The 25420-nt window shown below is 33.0% G+C and overlaps 1 protein-coding gene across 2 annotated transcripts in view; it reads left to right on the top strand.

Annotated features, from left to right (window-relative positions):
• Positions 1 to 25420, top strand: part of CSMD1 (CUB and Sushi multiple domains 1) — a 1153949-nt gene that overhangs the window by 583555 nt on the left and 544974 nt on the right. For both annotated transcript variants that reach the window (XM_068678424.1, XM_068678425.1), the window contains exon 5: positions 4332 to 4539. In XM_068678424.1, the coding sequence (XP_068534525.1) occupies positions 4332 to 4539 (208 nt within the window). The remainder of the gene's footprint in view (positions 1 to 4331; positions 4540 to 25420) is intronic.

Here is a 25420-nt window from a genome sequence, read left to right on the forward strand (position 1 = left end):
ATTATTCTGAAGTGCCCTTTGAAAACCCCAGAGAGAGAAAGAAAATTCATCTTAAATGCATGGACTAATAAGTATTTAATTAATTTGAAAATGATCAACAGCAAAAGGAGAAGTTGAGAAAAGCAGACAAACAAGATTAGAGCACTCATCTATGTACACCTGGATTCAAGTGATCATAGGAAAAAAAAAAAAAAAAAAAGGCCCTACAACCTTTTGACATATTTCTAGTTTTTAGAACACAGAAAAGAAGCAAAGAAGCCCAGTGTTTGTTCTTTGCCTATCCAAAATGAAGGCTATACAAAACAAAATTTGATAGAAGGTTAGCTGAATATTTTTATAGTTAAAGAGCAGGCTTCTCTAAATTTGAATTAGATAAAATCAATGAGTTGTCTGATGAATGTGTAATGCTACCTTTGTAACACTTAGCTATGGTTTTGGTATTTATGAATCTGGCAGCTTAGCAGCTTGACAGTTGGCTCTGAGATAATTTATTTTTAAACTTGGCATTGGTATACTATGGCTTGTTTTTATATTTTTATCAGTAAGACATTTTAAAATGTTAATTTAAAATATTCCAAAAAGGCATTTAACTCACTCCTCATATTAACCATATCTAAATATCCAAGCATATATCTATGGAAGTAATCAATTACGATTATTTCATGGATGTGTTTTCTGTACTGAAGAATTTTATTAAATGAGGTACAATTACATACTTTTTCACAAATGAGCTACAGAAAAATGCCATTTAATAAAGAATTGTATGAAGAACTGCTTCAGTGATATTTTTAATAAGCCATGCTAAATAATTTATGCCCATGGTTCATTTAAAACTGTCTAAAGCTGCAATTTTCTTTAATTGATAAGCCTTATGAAATGTGACTTGAAATGACAATATGTCATTTGTTGAGAATTTATAAAATGTCACAAGTTTTTAATTGGATCTATTCTGTTGCTAGTGATAAAGGGTAGGGAAATGACTACAAGTTACATAACAAGAAAAAAACTTTTCTGTATTACTATGAATTCAGAGCACTTAATTTCTGACTATGGAGAGATCCAAATGTTTGTAGCTTTACACTTCAAGTAGTCATTTGTGCTGATACAAACAGCACTTTGTGCAGTTGCTCACAACTTCAAAATAACCATGAGTGCTTGGAATTAATTATTTGCACATTTTAAAAAGCAATTTGTTAATCACTTAAGAGTTTGTATTATTGAAGCCTCAGGCATTAGCTACTATAAAATTACTCCAAGCATACTGATGCATTAAGATTCTCATGCAATGTCCTATCTATCTCAGAATTATCAAATAGAGAAGCCCATGGCCAAGAGGTGATCAATGCAGGGAAGCCAACTAGCTCCCATGCCAGCTCGTAAAACACAGCTCATGTCCATATAGCCGAACTGTCTAAGTAGTGTGGCCACATCCTGCCTGCCTTAGTTTCAACATTCAACAGTCTGGTTACCTTAGTCTGGATGCCATCTCTGGGTTAGGAAGTCTCCAACGTACAGACTTCTGGAACATGGAAACTGTCAGAGGAAAGACAGATTTCTCTGTTCAGACCTGACTAATGTTCCCTTTCCGTTTCTGAGCTAGCTTGGTTTGTTGCAGACCTCTTAGAAATGCCATTCCTGAATGGGTTAAAAAGCTGTGCATCCCTCTGGGCAGATATCTGAAGTAGCCTGAGTTCCTCTGAGTTTTCATTGGTAATGCATAGTGTATAAATTTAGACTTTGGTATGTGATTGCCAGAAATAATCAACTACATAGCCTTCCTTGTCAGCTGTAAAAATCAAAGCTTTACGGCTCAAAGCTTATTCCAGGGCTCTGCAGCATAAACAATGAGTAGCATTGAAATTACCACTAGCATGTTACTTAATACCAGTATAAACACAGTGGGAGATGGTGTCATTGAGGATGTTGTCATAACAAAATTTAACAGCAAGCAGCCAGTACCAAAGAGCCATGGCTGACCTAGTGAGTTCATTACACATCTTGCTGGCTACCCTGAATGGGAAAAGCCTGTTTGCTGTCATTGAAGAGCACAGGTAGAACCTGTACACTTTCATTAACTGGAGCGCTTATTCATATAAGTTTTTGGTTCTTAAAATAAATAGATCAATAAGCAAGTCCCACAAAGTTATGACAAAATATGAAAAAGTAGGAAGCCTGAAAAAAAAAAAAAAAAAAAAAAAAAAAAAGAGCGTGGAAATCATCAGTTTTTTGTTGGTTTTTTTTTTTTTTTCAGTGGTTCACTCAAACTCAGATAATGATGATGACCACACTGGAAATCAATAACTTGCTGTTAGTTTCTGTACTGAAGTACTGAAATATTGGCATATTACGCATCAGGTTAATTTGTTTTTCTTTGCTGGGTTAGATGATGATCTGAAATTAAGTACTCAAAAATTGCACAGTTTAAAATAAAATGGAAGAAAGTGTAATTTTAGAGTTTAGATTTTAGATTTAGATTGGAGAATAGAACTCAATTCTCCTTTCTAATTTCTTATGTCAAAAGAATTTTTAAATTCTTGTAGTCTTTGCATGTATTATGCTTCAGAAATTTTGACTCTGATCCCTGACTATCCATGAATTCTTTAATCTTCACTTCCTTTCACCTTTTGTCCAGCAGATGCTTAATAGCTCTTTCAATATACACTGTACTGGAGGCCAGGAACTGAGGGAAGAACAAAAAAAAATATCAGGGCCCAGAAAGTAAGACATGAAATTTATTGAAAAGATACAGCTTTGAGACATTTGTGTGCCAACAGATCATGACACTTACAAAGCTTGAGGTGGCCAAGCTTGTATATACGTTTATTCATGCCAAAGTTTACTTAGCATACAGAAAAAGTGAAGATGACTAATTACTTGAATCTCTTCAGCAGTATTTTCTTATCTTTATAATCAAAGTAATGTTCTGTACAATGCCTAAATGTTAAGAAATTATTCTACTTCTGCCTTTCTCCCAATTCTCCCTTTAATTCTAGTTTCCTAAAATTAGCTATTTTTCCTCTTTTAGTAGTCTCCTTTTTAAAGTGTCCAACCACAATATTAATCTTCCTTTGATTTAAATGAATCCGTTTTCCTTTAAATCTTCATTTAAAACTCACTTTCACTGACAGACTCTCAACTGTGATTGAGAGGAGCAGCTCTACTCTTACCTCTATGTTGCTTTAATTGTCTTTTCACTCATTATCCTAAAAAGACTGTAGGTTCCTTGTGCCATGCACCTTTTCAAGCTATTTGTTTTTAAATCACATGCACTTACTAGTATGTAAATAATGTCTAATAATAATAGCAGTAAGTAGAGATGACAAAATGGGTAAAAAACTGAATGCTTCTTGTCTGATCATTCACCTATGCAGAAATATTTTAATTAGCATTGTTGTAGCTTTCATAGCCACATTATAACACATTGAAAGCTACTTGATGAGTTTTTAAATTTTTATGCCAATGAATTGCATAGATGACATGTTAATTTTATTTATTTACTTATTTATTTTTAAAATGTGTTTTAATAACAAAATAATTCTTGAAAGCTTTCAATGAAATCTTAGGGCAACAGGAAAAATACAAAAAGTCTGCTCAATCTTTGGTAGTGTATTGACATTCCAGACTGGACAGGAAATTATTTTGCTCTTTAATTTATGAAATTTTATTAATAACTTCAGAAAAGTAAAAATGTTAGTAGGTGATGATAGGTGAACCCTGGAAAGTCCATCTGGGAACAAAATGTTCTGAATTTATTTATAAACATCCTGTTTCAGAGCAAATAGCTACAGAATGGCTTATGTGATTTTATTAATGCTTCCTAGTTTAGGACAAGAACTTGATCTATAAGAATATTTTTTTCTGCTTTTTTTTTTTTTTAGTTATAAAAAAATAAACAACATGTTAGAAAACAAATGTTCAATATTTTTTTTTAAATTCATATTACAGAGAGACTAAATGTATTTCTGTTCCCAGTTCTTTCTTAGGCTTCTTCTGTGGATATTTTCACACAACCAAAGTACATTTTTTTCAAATAGTCTTGTACTTGGTGTCCATGCTGAATTTATGCCTGTTTGCCACTTGTTTGCTACTAAAGACTCACCATCAAGGGAAAAAAAAGTCAAAACACAACCCAAAAATCTTAGCAGCTTAAATGCCAGAGAATGTTCTGTTATATTCACCTGGATATTATTTTTATCTATATTCTTGTATGTATCTATTTGTGGGTACTCTATGCATAGCAGAGAAAAGCTGGATTCGGTATGAGAGAAACAGGATGATGTTTCATGTATTTAAAATAAAACTTCAGCAGTAATCACTGTTCTGTTCATCAGCTGAAGGAGCTTGTGGAGGGACACTACGTGGGACAAGTGGAACTATTTCAAGTCCTCACTTTCCTTCAGAGTATGAAAATAACGCTGATTGCACCTGGACCATACTGGCTGAACCAGGAGATACCATTGCTTTGGTGTTTACTGACTTCCAGTTAGAGGAAGGATATGACTTCTTAGAGATTAGTGGAACAGAAGCACCATCTATATGGTAAGTCAAGGATCTTGTAACGATCCCAGTTTCTTTCATTTTCCTTTGTTGGTGGGTATTTTGAAAAGATATTTAAGGGGAGCTTTTTATTTGTGAGTAATGACCATTTTGTTATGAATTTTCCTTTGGTTCCTTTCATCCTCCAGAGCTGAAAACTGCTTATAATCTGCTAAATAATCTGCTCCTGCTTCTTTCCAAATCTTAATTCTTCCTCTTCCTTTTCTCCAGCTTTAAGAATTATATTGGTAAGGTGAGCATAGCAGTGAGCATTTACTGATTCTACATTTGTATGAGAATGTTAACAGATGTTGTATGTTGAACACTAGCTTATCGTGACATGGTTTTTAGTGAGCAAAATTCAGCCTCACAGAAAAATAGGAATGCAGAGAGAGCAAATGGATGTCATCTTATTTTTCTAAACAGGCAGTAATTCAGTCCTCATTCAGTACTCATGTATGCATTTTTTTTATCTTATGTAGACTCATGTTAAAAATGTTGGCTTAGCAATATTAGGGTTTAGTAATTACAATACTAAAACTACCATCTCTGTACTAAGTAGAATCTGATAGTTCTTTTCATGGGAATGTATTAAATTGTGGAACAGTTTGTATTGGGATATATCTTCAAGCTACATATACAGACTTTGTATTTTTTTCATCTCTGAGAAGAATGTCTTGTGTTTGACATATGTGCCATTGCTATAAAATGTAGCCTTGAAAAGACAAAACAAAATAAAACAAAAAACAGGCAAACAAACAAAACCCATACACGGACATGCTACTCACAGATTGCTGATGGATATTATCTTCAGAATGCCCTTCCTGGAGATCTGATGCAATCTCACTCTTATTTTAACGTCATGACTCACTAAGCAATGCAATATATTTTGTGAAGTTCTATGCAGCATCTGATCTGTTAAAAAACTCTATCAAATAAAAAAGTGCAGAAATCATTTCTGTCAAATATATTAAAACTTTGTTCTGGGGATGCTCCTGGATCTCTGTCACAAGTTTACTCTCCTACATTTCCACACAACCAAAAATTGTATAACAGCAGTCACTGAATTAGCTTTGCATCAGATCAGGTGCTCATATCTGACTGTCTGAAATTCAATGTGTGGCAACCTACTTGTTTTTCTCTCATGCACAAACACGCATTGTATTCATAAGTTGCATTTTTTGTTGTTGTTGTTGTTATTGTCTGTTCTGAGGAGCAGAAATTGAAATACGTAAAGGAAAGAGCTAATGGAATCTTGTTACAGAACACAAAAATCTGTCCGTTCAGTTTTGTGTGACGGGCTCTAATAGATAACTAACAATGTATTTGTAACTTAATTGCAAGAAATCATGTTACTGAACTTAAACATATAAATATAGGAATAATTTTACATTCTATGATACTATGATCCCTAGGATGTACAGACAATCATATATACACATCCATTCTCCAGAAGATTTTTCATAATAGATGACGTAGAAGAATATTTAGAAAGCAAAGAATGCATATTCTGCATTGATCTCATGATATTGATCAGTTGGAAATCAGAGCTATACTAAGAATCTTTCTCCTAGAATCAAGTCTGAACATTTTTGTCTTTTTCCTTGATACTAGCTTTTTAATTGGAAACATTTTTAGAAGCTAAACATTATCACAAAAAATTAAGGGTTATATGTATATGATAATATGTTCATTATCATGTTCATATGATCATGTTCATATGATCATTACTAAAAGTTTGAAGAAGCTATGAGAAGTTTTATAAGAAATGTTTAAAAGGTTATTGGATAATTTGGAATGAAGCTACACATTCAGCTATATTTAAATCAGAATGGTTACCATAGCAACATTAGAGACATGCTAAATGTAGTGCATGTTGTAATCTATTAAAATCAGCTGTGCTCTGTGCTTTAATGTGAAATTGTTCCATACTTAAAACTAATGGTCTAGAGGTGTTTCATATTAAAATATGTTTTTTTTTTTTTTTTTTTTTTTTCACTGCTCCCTCTTATTGTATCTGGCATCACGTCAACAGATTTCTGCAGTAATTCTGTGTTAGAAGACACATATTCCATTAGCATGAATTGGTAATTATGATTGCTCTATTTGCTGGAGAATAAGCCAAATATTTTCCTTTTGAAAAGCATAGAAACACAGCACTGCAAAAGTTAGAAAGAGAAGGAAAGCAAAGAAAAAAGATCAGATTAGTGATTCTTCAGTGATCAATTAGTGATCAATTTAGTGACAATTACCCTTTGCAGATAGGTTATAGGCAAAGTAATAAGCAGTTCTAGTAGGATTACCATGAAAAATGAATGGACTTCTAATAAACAATAAAGTGAAGTTATAGAAATGCTAGAACAAGTAGAATCTACATGCTGAGGAAAAACAGTATGATGTATCTATAAAATATTATATTTATTATATTATATGCCTCACGTTTCTAAACCTTCTTTAAGATGTTCAGTTAGTTTCCACGTTATAGAGCTGATTGTAGGTTTGTATTCCAAAGCCCTGGAAAAGAACAAGTGTTTTTTTTTTTTATTTTTTTTTTATTTTTATTTTTTACCTCATGAAAGATTATTTGAAAATCATGCATGCAATCCATCCTAATGGTATTAGCTTATAAAAGATTCAAGTGACATTACCTCACTATTCATTTTATGTCCATGATACAATTAGAGCGTCCAAAGTTATTAAAGTTTTTTGTCTAAGTAAAGTGCAGTTATGTAGGTCTGGGTCTTGAATGGATGTTCACATATAGATGAACACATTTTTCTTCCTGCTTTGAATCAATATGAGTGTCAACAGGCTTAAAAAGATGAACATTAGTGTTTGCAAAATGAATGTGAAGCAGGTAGAACAGATTTTTTAATCTGTGGAGGAAGTAAAAGTATTATTAGAATGTAGATGAAAGAAACCTTTTTGAATTTGAATCACTCACTTAATTTGCTATTACATAAAGGAGCTTGAGATGTAAAACATGTTTATCTTGAGTTGGAAAGCTTTCGTTTGCAATGCCAAGAAGAGTACTTCTGGAAGCATATCAGAAAAACTGTTTATTGGTATGTCTGGAGTACATCTCAAAGTCCATCAATTGTCTGGATTTTTGAAAAATCTGAAGGACTCCTCTGTGATTTATTATTACAACTAAAATAAATTTCTTATTTATGTGATTTCTGTAAATTAAATCTCTCTTTTAAATAGTTTCAAACATGTCTCTTTAGATTCCATCTAAATTAATGTGGTATTTAAAATTAAATCAAGTTGGATCTAGAGATAGCATTAAGAAGTACCTAAAATGATGTAAGATCAGAAATATATCACTCGGGAAAATGAGTCTTCCCAAAGACTGACCCTCAAGATGAATATACATATGTACATATATATTTAATTTGGACTGAGTATTTTCAGGTGAGGTAAAGCAATTCACATGGCCATAGATAAGTCAGACTCAGGCTTTTTCAAGCAAGTATGTCTTTGCCATCATTTTTGCAAAATTAAAAACATATTTCACACACACACACACATACACACACACACACAAAATCTCTAATATTACAATTTGCATGAAAGGTGATTATGGTGATAAGAAACATGTTTCAATTACTACTTTTGAACTTGAAATCTTAACATTGAAACTAGTTTGTTTTAATTCGTTACCTTACTAATATTATCTGACTGGTTCCATTTTGACCCAAAATTATTATCCTTCAATTTTTTTCCCAATTTTTGCTAATAGAAGAGAATGAATGGAGTACACCTCATACATTATTTTAGTCCAAATTAATTTTCTAATACTATTTAAAAATACCTTTAAGATTATTCTGACTTTCTTATAAATCACTTCAAATCCTAGTGAAAGGCCATAAAAATGGATGTGAACGTGAGAGTGATTTGGAAGCAATGGTAATGAATTGCTATATACTTGGCATATGGTTTGACATAAGCAGCTAGAGTCATCTGAAACCCTCATCTTGTTTCTGTGTAATGAATTAACTCTTGTAACTACTGGGTCATAATAGTAAATTGTATTTCTTAAATAAATACACCAGAACAAGCTTTTACATATAGTTCAAATCAGTAGCATTCCAATCTATGTATTTCCTTGTTTATAGAGATCTGTCTTAATCTTACCATCTGTATTGTGAGAAGTCTATAACAAAGTAATGCATGAACATACCGAGTGGAGTAAATCACCTCTTTAATAGATATCCATGGAAGCAGATCCATACATATGAACTGAATAGTTATCTCAAAATTATATGATTATACAGCTGAAGAGCACCATCTATTGGTTTACTGTGAAAAAGTTGCTTGCAGATGCGCTTCCAATAAAGTTGTTTTATACACCCAAAAATGGTTCTGGGTGCACCCTTGAGAATATAGGGCTCCATTTATTTTCTTTTCCTTTTCCGTCAAGCAAGAAAGGATGTTCCATGACCATGGAACAAGAGGAAGGCAATCAGATTCAAACTTTTTTTTTGTTTGTTTTAGAATACTGTTAGATTATTTTATTTGAATTGATGTATTTATTTTAGCCTCTTTGAAGAGCTGTTGCCAGACATCCCTGTTTGTCACCAGTGAAACTCTACTGAAACTGCAAAGCCATTTGTTTATCTTGGAGATGCAGTTATCTTGTTGCCTGCTAGTTTTAGGAAGCTCTTACCTTTTTCTAGGTTTTAACCCAATTTTCTCTTTTACCTGTTTTGGTCAGGAAAATTGGTCCTGTAAATATAATCTTCTGTACTTGATAACCTGTCCATCTGATCTGCAATGAACATTTCATTCCCATATAAAAGAAAAAGAAGTTGCATAGTTACCCTTGAATTCTATAATTCTATTAACTTCCACATTGCAAAGTTTTCAGTTGTTCTCTCTCTATATATTTTTATTAGTCTACCACATTTGAAATTCAGTAATGCTGTTTAGTATTTGAATACTCCATTTCAAAAGTAGATAGGAATGCTAAATACTTCTTTATCTGTTTTAACATAGAAGATAATACTGTTCCAAAAAGCCAAGATACATTGGAAGGACAAAGATACTTTTAAGACGAGCAAGAAAGGTAGTATATGTATCTGTATGAAGAACCTTACAAGACTGAAAAATACAGTGAGCATAATATGTTTCCTCCCATGATTTGCATTAAAGTTATGTTCATGAAGCATGACAGTGTATTTATACTAACTGATTTCTTCCATACATCATTTGTTCAGAATCCTGTACTAACACATATATTCATTAGGCATATTGCACATATTGCTGACAGTAAATGACAGAATCCCAAAGTGATATGGCAAGTTTCATGCCTTTTAAAGACTCCCTTCCCTTTCCCTCCTTCCAAAATTGTCTGATTCTACATCCTCCAGCATTTGCTGCCATGATCAAACTTCTAAGCTTATAATCTGGTAAAATTTATCCCAAACAAGCACTGACACATTCTAGTCAATCTCCTATTCCCTATCTATTGTAATAGATAGTCCCTAATCTATAGATAATCCCTAATCTAATAGATAATTCCCTTTTTTATTTTAATAGATTAAGGTTTGAAAATTATACTCTGCCCCCTTAAAAAACAAAACAAAACAAAAGCAGGAAAAAAAAAAAAGAGAAAAAAAAAAAAAAAAAACAAAAAAAAAAGAAAAGAGAAAAGAAGAAACTCAGCCATGTGATGTAGTCATAGTCAAAATGATGCATAAGCAGTTTGCAAATATTGTGCTGAACTTTACTGCCTCTGCAGATCTGTAGTGTTGGAGTGAATGTTTCATTGGTCTCAGAATTGTTAAATAGTCTTTGAAAGGATTATCCCACTAACAGATTAGGGGATTTGGAAGGAAAGTAACCACAGCATTTTGCATAGGAGGCATTTATGGCACCTTTACCACTAAACTGGGAAAACAGACAACTGATATCCTCTAGTTCTTAAAATATTGCTTTCCAGAATCTTTTAAGATTCCCTGAGGGGGAAATAACATGTTTTAATTCAGTATCTATATCCAGTTCTTTGGCATACCAGTTGCTATATCCAAACATATGCAGATAAACAGTTCCTTCACTCCTATGTTTTTTCCGTAATAAGTATTAATAAGCTCATCTCATCAGTGATGTATCTTGTACTTTGCTATATTTATCAAAATCATCATGTTCCAAAATGCATTTTCTGCAGGCATTCAAATGCTTGCTTGAAAGAATGAATTATCCACAGTTCTAAGTATATTGCTAGCAGACTTGGGAAAAAATAGTGAACACTGCTCTTTGTCTTTGGAGTCCGTCTTTGGAGTCTGAGCCGGCCAGAGTTCAAGAAGTGTTTGGACAACACTCTCAGACATATGGTCTGATTTTCAGGTGGTCTTGTGTGGAGCCAGGAGTTGGATTCGATGATCCTTGTGGGTCCCTTCCACTATTCTATGATTATATGACACTAAAACACAATGTAGATGAGAGGTAGTGAACTGTGTCTCCCTTTAGCATTTCTATAGGAGGAAAGTTGAAAAATGGAATATAAAAAATACTATGGAAAATAAAGCAATGCTGCAAAGAAATTCTTATTTTAAGACAAATTGTTTTTTATTTACTTTTCCATGTTCTAGATGTTGTCTCCCTTTCTCTTTCAGCATCCTGAAGGTATTTTTATTTATTTCCTGACTTTAAATTGTTTTAGATATAATAGAAAGTGTGTGGATTTTGTTGTTTGTTTGTTTTATTATGATTATTATAGTGTGTATTAAACATTATAGGGTATTTTATATGAGGACATGAGCTTCACTGGTCACAGTGAGGCAGATTCAGATTCTAATTGAATACTGAAGACAAGGCTAAAGAGTATCAAGAGTAACCACTCAAAAATAAGCTGAAATGTATGATCTTTTTTGTGATTTTTAAGTGATCATTGAATTCCTGGTGCTGCACTGGAAAAGGTAGATCATGGAAGTAGTCAGGGCTTTGAGTGGGGAAGCCGGGAGACAAAAGTGAATCTAACATGAAAAGAGTTTTGTTTGGGTAGATTGGGCATGACAGATTTTAAAGAGCTGGTAAAGTTTTGGAAACAGCTTCAGGATGGCGTGAGGGGTGTCTGGGAAATCTGAACTTCAGTATAGCAGTGATGAGAATTTGGGGCATTAGGTCAGATGAGCCTTTGCAGGGTGCCATCCCAAATGTGCCTGGGAGGTGCACTCAGGTCAGCGCTACCACCTGCACAGAGTGAGCAAAAACATCCTAAGCACACAGGAAAACCATCATCACTAATCACCACATTGATACATCAGGCATATCCTCTCTCCTTTCCTCTTCCCCCAAAACAGAAATTTCTTGGTACATTTTCCTCTGCTGTGCAGGACAGCAGTGAAGCCTGGACTGCCTTTTTCTTTCCTGCTAAATATTTGGTAGCCTTATCAGCATTCTGTGATTTTTTCACGAGATACTTGCCCATGTAATGATGGCAAATGATGAAATATGCATGTAGTTCTTTTGAGCTTCAGGTAGAAATGTAACAAAACAATGTAACATTCATTTTGGACAGCAGCTTTACTTTGCATTGTGTTTCAATCTTGTGTTCAGAGATAGATGTGATGGAAATAATCTGATTAAAAATGGTAGAGTTCTGATGCAAAGGCAATTTTTTAAGGCCCTGTTAATAAAGATGCTTAGATTATGGTAATGTGTCATGTAGAAATCTTGAAAAAGTTCTTACATTTGTGTTTAAAGAAAGCATATCTGAAATGCATTGCTTTATCTTTTGTAATATCTTCATCCTAAATATTATACATATATATATTAATAACCATGTAGATAAAAGTATCATCAGCTTTTGAAAAGTTATTTAGCCTAAAACAAAGAGGGTGGTGAATTAACTTGATGTTAGTATTAGTGACTGTAAACTAATATCTCTTGCCAGTGTTATCTGTACAGACACAGAGACTGCTTAGCTGTTAACACCAGCATGTGAACGATGTATGAAGTGAGAAGTACAGAAGCAATAAATTGATGCTTAATTCACAACACTATTGCTTTATTTGCACCTATTAATTTACAGCCTACTGTGCTGAAGAGGTATAAAGGTTTAATTCATAGCACAACAGACTGACAGGAATATGAGTGAGAGAACTAACTTAAGGAAACACTGTGACCTACAGTATAATTTTCCACCACATTTAAGATAGCATAAAAAGCACAAGATTTTTAAAATTAAGTATGTGAACAAGGTTTAAATACATTAACAGAAAGCTTGGATTGCTTACCGACAAAATACCACTAGCATTACTATCTTTCTAAACAAGCTGTCTAACCCTCCAGACTCAACATGTACCTAAAATTACCTTCTACTGCATCTATTGTATTGTTCTAAAATATGCATATGGGTAGCCTAGTTTTCTTGCAAAATTCTTGACAGTAAATTCAGGAAAATACATTCTAATGATGAAACAGCTCATGTCAGTATATTCAGGCAATGTTAGAAGCTTTTCTTAGAGATATATATGGATCATTTTGTTACTTCCTTTTAGGCAGTACCTACATGGTACAGTCAGCCTCAAGTGTAGCATCTTAGTAAGACAAAATCCATAGATATTTTGACTTCTTGAAATTGAGACTTTTTTTTTTTTTTCCTGTATTTGAAATATAGCCCTACCTAGGCTAGATTCTAGGTCTATTTACAATTACATTGATTCTGACAAATACGTATACTCCCTCATATTTCCCCAGAAAATATTCTGGAACTGAATCTGGGGCTGGCTAACTTACATCATATAATTGGAGTTGATTAATTTATATCAGGGAGGTTCAGGCTGGATGTTAGGAAAACGTTCTTCACCAAGAGGGTACCTGGTCACTGGTACAGGCTCCCCAGGGCAGTGGTCATGGCACTGAGCCTGCTAGAGTTCAAGAAGTGTTTGGACAACGTTCTCAGAAACATGATTTCATCCCTATCTTAAAAAAGTTCACTTACATTAAAAACAAACAAACAAACAAGCAAAAAAAAAACAAAAAAAAACACCTACACCAAAATCAACATATTGAAATACTGAAGAAGTGTTCAATTTATGGACAATCTGCATACACGCTACCTATTCATCACATTACTACCATACATATTCCCCAATTCTTCAAAGCATGTAGTAGTGGCTTGTCCTCCCATTAGTGAGGATGAAGGATGGTCCCTTACCAAACTTGTCTCTTGTAATTGTATGGTGTCTTTCTATGTTAGAATTGTAATACCAGCTATTATAATTTTCTTAAAGATATACTAGTTTTTTTTTGTTTCTTTCTTTTTGTTGTTGTTGTTGTTTTGTTTTAATGCATATTGCATTATATTGTATTTTATTTATTTATTTATTTTTAATATATTGTATATTTGAACATATGACAAACTGGTTGGTAGAGGTTTGCATACTTGAATGCACTCTTACTTTCTTGCAAGTTTAACAGCAAATAAAATGATCTAAGCAATTAAATCTTTTATTTATTTATTTTTTAACAAGGGTAGAATATTAGAATATAAAAAATAATGTATGTCTGCTTTATTTTTTGCCCTGAACATTTTGAAAGCTTCTACTAAAGTATAGAGCATAACAACATAACATTTATTAGTATGTTTTTTGTTTTGTTTTGTTTTGTTTTCCCAACAAGATGCACCTACTCCCTCAGAAAACTCTATCTGAATCTGCACTGCAAACTTGTCTGGCTAGCTACCCATTATTTCCATGGTTCTTCTACTAAGATCAGTTGTGTAGTCCACATTGGCCAGAATAAAACTCATCAGTGAACTGTTCTTACAGTAATGTTAATAAATCCCTTGGCCCCAGGTATCTCTCTTTATTCTGCACACAGAATGCAGTGATTGTTTCTTGGACTCTAAAATGTTAAATTGAATTTATATAACATGTTTATTGATGGTCACTTTTTATAATTTCTGCACAGTAAGCTAGTGTTAGGAATTTGTTTTTTTTTTTTTTACAGAGGTCTGTACTTAGAGGATAGTATTGAATATATCTCAGTTGTTTCAAAGAAATAGTTACAGCACAGAGAGTTTAGATATGATGTGTATCACTGATATATGTCATTGATATATAGACTAATATATCATCTGTGTTTTTCTTATTTCCTAAGTAGGCAAGGGAAAAGACAATCAGAAGTAAGGGGAATTTGTTTGGAAGAAGGATTTTGCTAGTCGGAAAGTTTAGACAAGCTTGCTAATCACAAAGAGTAAAAAGTATGAATACCAAATATAAAATATCTAAAATAAAATTTTAAATGCAATAAAAAAATATTAGTTTTTCATATATTGGATGATTTGTAGTCAAGTGTCTAAACTAATTATTCAGTGTGCAAATATTTGTATTTTTGGTGGAGCAGGTAAAAGGCGCAGAAAAGAAATGCAAGTATTCCAGACTAGAAATGCAGAAATTGAGAACTCTTTTTAGGATAATTGCTTGCTTGTTTGTTTGTTTGTTTTCTTTATAATGATGTGACCTGGGTATTAAAATCTATTGATTAGAAAACAAACAAAAACAAACAAATAAACAAAAACAATAAAATATAATGTGAGCATCTGACTAATACAATATAACTTTGTACTTTAAATTTGTACAAAATCCCATGTAGAGATAAGTGATCACCTACATTTGGAAGAGACCACATATATGGTTTTGGTTTATATAGAGAGCTTTTGGAAATTATATATAAGGTACTGAAAAAAGCATGATATCAGATACCCTTATATATCAAAACAAAGTGCACACTTTTCTCAAAATGGTTCATTATTCCATACCTATTTTGAAATCAGAATAGTAGGACCAAATTAACAAAAAGATGTATGTATATACCATGCATATCAATGTGTGCTTGCAGCCCAAAAAGCCAAGCATATCTTACGGGCTGCATCAAAAGTGTGGCCAGAAAGTCGAGGGAGGTGATTCTACCCGTCTACTCTGCTCTCATGAGACCCCACCTGGAGTGCTGCAGTCAGCTCTGGGGACCCCAGCACAAAAAGGAGACGGAAGTAGTGGAATGAGTCCAGACAAGGGCCATGAGGATGATCAAGGGGCTGGAGCACCTCTCCTATGAAGACAGGCTGGGGTTGTTCAGCCTGGAGAAGACAAGGCACCAGGGAGACCTTATATTGGCTTTCCAGTACCTAAACGGTACAGGAAAGCTGGGGAGGGACTCCATGTCAGGGAGGGGACAAGGGGGAATGGGTTGAGAGAGGGGAGATTTAGGTTAGATATTCAATTCTTTACTGTAAGGGTGGTGAGGCCCTGGCACAGGTTGTCCAGAGAAGCTGTGGATGCGCCACCTCTGGAGGTGTTCAAGGCCAGGCTGGATGGGGCTTTGAGCAACCTGGTCTGGTGGGAGGTGTCCTTGCCCATGGCAGGGGGTTGGAACTAGGTGATCTTTAAGGTCCCTTCCAACCCAAGTCATTCTGTGATTCTTTGATTCTATTTCAATTTGATTGATTTCAATAACTTCAACTGACATGTATAAACCTTAGTTTAACCTGTGTAGTTACACTGTCACACTAATCTATGGTTGTCTTTTTTAGCTGACTGACAGGAAGGCATTTTGGTTTACAAAATTCACTCAAGCAAGTAGAATATATTATAGGAAAGCATATATGCAGATTTGTTGGAATATTATTTGTTATCTCTCTGTGTACATAAAAATATCATTAATGTTACAGAACTGAGCATTCTAAAATCAAGAATGGCAGCTTTAGTTTGACCCACTTGTACATAAAGTTTGACTTGGGTTTTTAATTATGCCATCAAATGTTCCTATTTCACACCATATTCAGAGACTGAATTACTGTCATGTATATAAAGAGACTCAAGTCAGTAGGACCATTGCTTCATATGTTGAAATGGGATGTTGAGTGCTTTATCCATGATATTTAAGGAGAAGAGAATAATGTTTCATGATAAAAACAGAGTACAACTTTAAAAGCTAGGTCTCTTATACATGCATTTTCCACAGTGTTTTTTCTGTTAACAAATCTCTTCATACAAAATTTCTGCAGGTTTTTGCTAATATTGTTGTAAATATTTCTTGCACAGCTAGATTCAGCTCCTTTAGATCTTTCAACTGCAACTAGAGCGAAGAAAAGCTTGAAGAGAGCAAACAGAATACCTGGTGGCCAAGGCTGATTTTTTTTTCTCTTGGGACTGAGTATTGTATCAAATTAACATTAGATTAGTACTGTTTCTAATACTCGTATATCTTTCTTGTAAGAAAAAATAGTAGTTGGTGTAGAAGTAATAAAGGTATTAGTAGAAGTAAAACAGTATATTTTCTAACATTGTGCAAACATAAAAGATGATTGGAGGTTCAGATTTATTGTAAGGAAGCACATTTAAAAATAGAGAAATACTTTACTTTTTCTTCCTTCATTATTTATGGACATTTTAAAAATTTAGTGTCAGTCTTGTTTAACCTGATGAATTCATCTTTTCTTTTAATGAAAGATAATTTGAATAATGGTACTTAAACCCCCACTACTTTCAACTTGAATATTTTCCTAGCAGTTGTACCTCAGGAATCATTCAAGAATTTTTCTCCTATAAACTGCATAGTATTAGCAATTTTCACAGTAGACTGAAGGCTGCATCTCAGTTTCAGAGACTGAAAACAGTACTTGTCTAGAACTTTATCATGGATCTCACATTTTAGGCCAGAAATGAAATTATTATTATTATTATTATTATTATTATTATTATTATTATTATTATTATTATTATTATTATTATTATTATTATTAATTTATTAATTTATTAATAATTCAATAATAATAATAATAATAATAATAATAATAATAATAATAATAATAATAATAATAATAATAATAATAATAATAAATAAAACAAAAAACTCTATTTTATCTAGCTTGAGAAAACTGTCAGTTTTTGGTAGAACGTAGTGTTCAACTTTTGTAAATTAAAAAGTAAAGTAAATAACTTTTCTATGAAAGTTTCCTAAGGAAGCTTCTAAAGACTTTTAGAAAAATCATGGAATCATTAAGGTTGGAAAAGCCCTCTAAGATCATCTGGTCCAACCATCACCCTACCACCAATATTACCCACTAAACCATGTCCCTAAGCACCAGGTCCAACTTTTTCTTAAACTTTCCCAGGGATGATGACTCCACCACCAAGGTGGAAATGGAAAGGGGCCAACCCTTTCCATTATCTGGCTGCTCTTTCTAAGAAGAAATTCCTTCTAATTTCCAACCTAAACCTCCCCTGATGCAACTTGAGGCCACTGCCTCTAGTTCTATCACTAGTTATAGTATAGAGTATAGAATTTCTTCTGTAGGTCCCATTCAGCCTATGTATGAAGTGGATAGAATAGACTTCAAAATAGACTCTATGCCTATACATAAAACATTCACGGGCAGTGAATTTTGTTCCAATTCAATTATGTATTTCTGTCATATGAATTAGCTTAATGGTAAACTGACAAATTGAAAACTGAGGCCAAGAATTCAACTGGTATGAAAACTGTTTACACTTATAGCCTCAGAAGTAATAGCACAGGAGGATGATATGTTCATTTAAATCCCTATGATATGGTTCTTAGTACAGTATTATAATGAACTGTTGTTAAGTGTATAGCAGAGCTGTATGCAAAACAGCACTAGGCCAAAACTAGAACATGAATCGGATGGTGTTCACAAGTTTCAAAAGATCTTTGAAAACTAGATAGGTTGTTAAAAAAGAATGACAAAAATGATTCAAGAGTGCATGTTTATCTCATCAGAAAGCAGTTTCAGCATTAAAAGTCCATGTGGAGAAAATACTGGATCATACTTATCTGAACTAACAAAGGAAGGTATAAGAGAGACTAAGAACCATAATCTGTACTGGCTGGCTTGCAAGAAGGAATGTATTTATTATATTTTTAATCATATTTTGAATTGGTGTTGAATTCTGCCTCCTCATTTCTTAAAATTGACATTGGATGTCTTTTGTTTGTGCTTTGATCAGGTGTAAATTATTATGTACAGCCAAGGAGTGACAACAGGATTTCCAGTTTTAAGATATAGAACCTAGATCTAAAGACTGAATATATGGGAAGACTTTGTTCTACTAGTCCTTTTTCTATCTTCCTTGTTGTAAAAAGAAACTTAAAAGCAGAGAATCTTGTATTTAGCACTGAAAGTGTGGGATTCCGCAACTTAGCACTATTTACTAGGAGAGTTTCTCAAGTTGAGGATTTCAGCTCTTGTGCGGAGGGCAACTATCAAGAGAAATCTTGGTTTCTTGGAAACTGATGTACAGGTTTTCACAATAAATATTTAGAATGAACACACTGTCCCTGGGTAATAGAAAACATGGGTAATGTGTTTACTTCAGCTGCTGTATTTGAAAGCAATCCTCCACACTCCCATTGGGTTAGATGAAGCTCTTAAAAATGTTAATTTCTCAGTGTACAGAAAGTAGCAGTAAACCTCTGCAAATCTACATAGATTTGAGCTGAATTAATAAGTTTTATGTATATTTGAGATTTATCAACATTTCTAACGGTACTGTCATTTCTGAAAAGACTCCAAAATGACTTGGAATAAAAAAAAAAAAAGTTGTGATCTTCTATATTGGGAGAGTAAGATTTAAATATATTTTTCAGAAGACAAAAGAAAGATTTTATTTATAGATATATATGAAATTGTCTTGAAGATTTTGCAGTTTTTGATTATTTCATAAACTTTTAGTTTTCAGAAATCAGAACAGCTTTCTGTTTGTTCAAAATAAAGTATATAGTATCATAGTATTATTTCATTATATAAAAGTCCTTATGCAGCTGGGTTGCACATTTTTCTTGGGCTTTTCTTATTAAGAACCTGGTATATGATACATAGCAACTGTTGGTAGAAACATGGACAAGTTATCTCTTGTCATTATTCTAGAATTATTACTGTTTCTATTAACAAACCAAACTACATGATGTCTGTGTGAGTTTCTCATGCAGAAATAACGAGCATTTTTTTAAGATTTCATGATCTAACAAATTGAGGCAACAGATACGAAATTCAAAATTAGAAAGTACATTTTCATTGTAATAATCAACTGTGACCTGTGTAAAATAAACCATAAAACTTCTCTATCTGAGCTTATTTTTGCCTAGAAAAGTCAAACCTGTCCTTGATTTACAGCTCTTTAGTACTTCAGAATCTTTTATGATGTGTTCCAATGGCTCATTATCCGTATTTTTAAAATCAAACAGCTGATTTCTAATCTTGCATACAGGTAGTTTCACATATCAGCCATAACATGTTTTTCTGTCTTTCTCTACAAGATTGAAGAGCTGTTATCAAACTTCAGTTCCTTGTATAAACTGCTACCAAATAACCTCACAACTTTCTCTTTGGTAGTATAAATAGAAATTTTTTTGAGTCCTTCACAAAACAACAACTCTTGAATTTTCTTCAGAACTTCTGCAAATTACAATATATTCTTCAATCACAAACTATACTTGTGAAATTGAAAAGAGCAGTACAGTAGCAGACATTTGCTTGTTTTTCGTTTTTTGTTTTTTTGTTTGTTTGTTTGTTTTGTTCCCCCCCCACTGGAACACAAGATCATGTTAAGCAGATTATCCATTTGTCTACATGTTAATAGTTGGAGTGATTTTCATTTGTTTGCTTCTTTTGTGGTGTAGACATGTCCTGGGAGATAGCTCAATAATTTTGCTTAGATGGAAACGGATTGATCTAAAATAGAGAAATAGCATGGATATAATATGATGTGAGTTGGTGTTTTCCATGCGTTTATCAAGTTGCAGCTGGCTAATCTTCCCTCCTGCCAGCCCAGGTCTATGGGTGCCACATCATCTCTCACGATCAGGCATTATTAGGAATTTTAACAAAAATAGTAGAGGAGTAATGTATCTTTATTTCTAGTATTCCTAATCTATTATTTTCTGAATTTTCTCATTGGACAATAGTACTTCTGAAGTGATTATGCTGAATACCCAATGAATACTGTGAAAACTTCTCTCCTCTGAGACAGGTGGCTGAGCCCTCTAGTAAACTGAGGGCAAGGACACCCCTGCCTTGGGATACACTTCTGTATACCACCCTTTTTGAAAGGTACCTTTGAGAGCACAAATCTCTTTTTCCCTTTGTGTGATGTATTTTTAAGATTTTGTTCTGGGATATATATATATATATATATATATTATTTATTTATTTATTTTTCTGGGAATTTTGTTCTGTTTTGTTCCCTGAACCTTAATATTTAGCATTTTAAAGCAAGACCAGCTGTCCTTCAGAGCATTACTGGGCCTCTTAAGGACTAAGGAATGAAGGAAAATAAATCAAGAGCAAAGCCTTGCAGAACCTCACGGAAAATGAAAGAAAAATACCTTTCCAGACAATGAGTAAGCAGCAAATAGAGAGGTAGGAAAGTACACAATGGCACTTTTTCCTGACCTCAGTGTTCTGTCTTCAATGAGCTTTCCCTGAGGCACTAGAGATCTGATAGAGATTTAACTAATTTTGTGGCACGGAGGCTGTCAGAGGACAATTTAGGGGTTTCTTCATATGCTGCTTAGTTTAAGAATTTTGGACCTGAAAAACACAGTCATGTAAAATATATAGTACTGTGTGTACGGATATAATGGATTTTGTTACCAGTTTTGTTTACTAATAAGTTTTAGCAATAGTATAGTTAATCTGTTTTCTTCTATATATATATATATATATGTATTATATATGTATTAGTTATATCTAATCTGAGATAGCTTCATATAAAGAATGAAGCCAGTAATTTCACCAGTTGGAGGGCTTTGCTGCAGTGAGGGTTGTAGGAGGTACTAAGCCTGATTTATTGGACAAGATGTACAAGGTCCAAAAACTTCAGAGTGTATAGAAAGTAAATTTTGAAAAATAGGGTATGAAAAATTAATGAACAAATAATAACTTTTATTCCCAGCATGTTACCAGAAATAGAATACATCTGTCCCACCCAGCAGCTGCATCACATAGAAGCTCTTGAGAGTGCTTGTGGGGGTGAGGAGAATGTAAATCACAATTTGAACAGTAGAAAACATAGGCAGAGTCAGAAATACACTCAGTGAATATATGAAATACATCTAAATAAAAGATTATGGGATCTTTTTATTCAAGTATTACAAAATAATGTAAATTTAACATTTGTGCACTTTATGAATTATCATATTTTTTATTATATTCCTATGATGAAAGATCAATACAGAAAGTACGTGTAGTGTTTTCAGAGCAGACACAAATAGGCCAGCATCTTAATGCATTTCCAAGATGCCAGCATCTTGGAGGCATTTCCAGCAAAATTAGAGAGAAATTAAACATTTCTTTGCTCAATGGAGTCAAACATAATTATTGATAAAACAGATGTACCATGTATCTTTATTTCTAGTATTCCTAATCTATTATTTTCTGAATTTTCTCATTGGACAATAGTACTTCTGAAGTGATCATGCTGAAAAACAACCCATGTAAACTTTAATTCAAAGCTATATGTTCTCATTTACTAACACAAATTAGTATTTATTTTATTGAAAACATTATCTTAATAGTACTCTCTATTTATTTATTTATTTATTTTTCATGTAACACTGAGATCCCCATCTACTTTCTAATCACTGTGTCTAATAATTAGTTTTAGGTCCACCACAGTAAAATAGTGCTTGTTGTACTTATTTTATTTTAGCTGTTGATGACTTTATTCACAAAGACTACTATGAAGATCTCTGCTATCTTGGTTGCTCATTTTTTTTATTTTTTAAAATTAGTATATGCTTCTGCATGAACATTCTTTTTCTTGGCTGCAGCATGGAAATTGAATAGTCTTGTATTCTATTGTTATATGTTTCATAAAACATTATTGTAAAGCCACGTTCAATCAGTTTACAATGTTTTAATTACAAAGACACCTTTCAATGCTTGTTTTTATAGGACAGATGAGTTATTTACTTGATAGCTCAAATGAGTAACAAATGAGTCCTGTTAGCTAATGAATAGGGATGAATAGGGAATGTATTTGCATAGCTAAAAGGCCTACTAAACTTAAACAAAAAGCAATTTTTTGTTGGAATACATAGATAGTACACATATATATACACATATGTGAGGAAATGCAGCATATTAAGATGGCGTTGTGCATAGTAATAGATTGTGACATTTGTCCAGAGATCAGTGACAGTAAATTTGCACCTAGCTGAGAAATAAAAGTATATTCTTAGCACTTTGCATGGGAACAGACCTCTCAGTTGCTACCGCTGCCTTTATTTTATTTTATTTTATTTTATTTTATTTTATTTTATTTTATTTTATTTTATTTTATTTTATTTTATTTTATTTTATTTATTTTTCTGATTGAAACAATGGTTGAAAATTTTATTCTGATGTTCCTGATGCTTCTCTAATATATGAAACATTATCTTTAGTTGGCTTTTAGTAGGAGGAAGATAATTAGGCTAACTTCTATTATTAGATATACAAACTTTTGGATACATTAGATTATGTATTCTTCTGTAATGAGAAAGAAGAAGCAAATATAAAAGATATATATATATATATATATATATATACATTTTTTTTTTTTTTTTTTTGGTGGTGTTCCGTGGTTCAGCTTCCCTGACAAGTACCTTTGAATTTATGAAAGGATGGGTAGAATCCACTAACATTTATATTAGTATTTTTCTCTGAGGCAAGTATAAAAGAAAATCAGATGATTGAACATCACATTAATAGAACAAATACTAATAGGACTGGGAACAAAGTTTGCTGTTTTTATAGGATATGAGATTGTACAGAGAAATACTTATAATTTTCAAAACAAAACATTGTAACCAGTATGCAAGCAGTATGTGCAACCAGATCTGTAGAGTTTCTGGGTCCTATGTGTTCACAAAACTGAAAAAAAAAGAAACAGAAAACAAAACAAACCAACACAACAATAACCTAAAAGAACGTACAATGAAATGAATTACATTCCAGATAATTTTTAATTTACAGATAATCAGTTCCCTACTTTGCTTTTTACTTTATATGTGTGTGCATGTGTAAGTTTCTTTAGAATGTAGAAAGTCCTCTTGGAAAAATATATGTCTTTCTCTATTGTCTAGTTAATAATCCAAGTTTGAAAAGCATTATCATCATCATAAACCCTATAGGACTATATAATTTATTTAAAATGAGGTTTGGTGCTCTTTTTAACCGATTTAATTCAGGTGTTCACTGCCTTTCCTATGTCTACTGGCATTACACAAGTGTGTATTAACTGTTTCTACTGAATATAAATACATGAGACAAAGGATGAAATACTCACATCCTACAGATATTTTAGAGCAGTTTCCTACATAAATTGAGTAGAATTTGGGATTATTTGGTGCTATGAATTTCTTAAGAGGAAAGAACTGAACCAGAATATTCCTTATATCATCATGTGATCTTGTGAAATACAGACTTTACTGCCCATCAAGTTAAGAAAGCAAGAGTTGTTCAAATTATTTCCTCAACTAAACATTGCTTGCTGTATTTCCTATCATTTCCTTCTTATTGTGCATACAAAAAACAAACAAACAAAAAAAGCCATCTTAAATAAAACATTTGCCAGTTTGCAACTTTATACCATTACATAAAAAGATGATAATCACATTTTGCACCCTGTCTAAAGTGCGTTTTGGTATTGAATATTTTTTTGTGAGTTCAGGATCTGAATTTTCTACATTAGCGTTTGCATAATTTTAATTGGATATAACTGTGCTAACTCCTATACTGGAGCAAGATGCTGAAAAACATAAGGGAATATTCTGCAATGCATCTTGTAAGAAAATATAAAACTTCTTTTACAGAAGAAAAAAATGCTCAATCACAAACCAAATGGTTTTATTGACTTTTAAACTATTTTTTTTTCTATTTATGTTATTTTATTTTTTCATAAATGTTTCCTTTTGTGGTTTTGGTTCCATTCTATTTTCCTTGTTTCAAATATATTATTTTTCAGAAATACTATAGAGAAGTTTGCTAGATTTTCAAAGATATGTTCAATGAAAAAAGGATTAGATCATACCAGAAATGCTTTTGAGCACATAGATCTTAATGCATGCCTCTATTTCAAGCTGCTGAACAGCGTAAAAGTAGGTAAAGCTGTTCCAGTTTTTACAGAATATACTCTCAAGGTTAGTGGAGGAGGATGGGATACCTCCTGCTTGTGTGGGAAGTAAGATTTTTAAAAACACGAGTGTCCACTATCAGTAAGGTTGGTACTAAAATGGTTGTAACTTCACATTGTACAAGGCCAGCAAACACTCATTTGTAACTGACATTAATGAAATAAATGCTATTATCAATCTATATCAGTGGAATTATACACACTTCTCCTAATAAGAATCTGGTCCTTTTCTCATAGGTAGTCTTTCAATCTAACCTAAACAAACGACACATTTGTTTTTAAACAGCACCAAAGTCTTGTGTGAAAAGCTTATTTAATTAGTGAACACTTGAAAACAAAGGAAGACAAACTAAAACCCTACAGCTGCCAGTGCATTATGATAGCTGGTGTATTGGAGGTATTGTCAAGAAGGAATTCTGAGGTACTTCTATTCTGGGAATGAGATCCAGAAACTTGTGCATGTAAAACAAAAGGGTTTGAGGGGATACATTTGCCTGGAAGTTTAATAGCGTCTGCAATAGGACCAGGGCATTTCTGTCAGTAATGGATGTTGGGTTGCACTAGTCTGGGGTTTATCCATGCAGCAGCATGTTGTTTGGAAACTGTATTACAGAATGAGACTTCACTGGATGCACTTTCACTGACACCTGTCTTTAATCAGGGAAAGGGAAATCATGCTGCATGCAGCAACAACATGCAGTTGTTTCCATGCAGTTGTTTGAAGATTACGTCAGTCTCCT

The sequence above is a fragment of the Anas acuta genome, chromosome 3 (genome assembly GCF_963932015.1).
Source record: "Anas acuta chromosome 3, bAnaAcu1.1, whole genome shotgun sequence".
Lineage (NCBI taxonomy): Eukaryota > Metazoa > Chordata > Aves > Anseriformes > Anatidae > Anas > Anas acuta.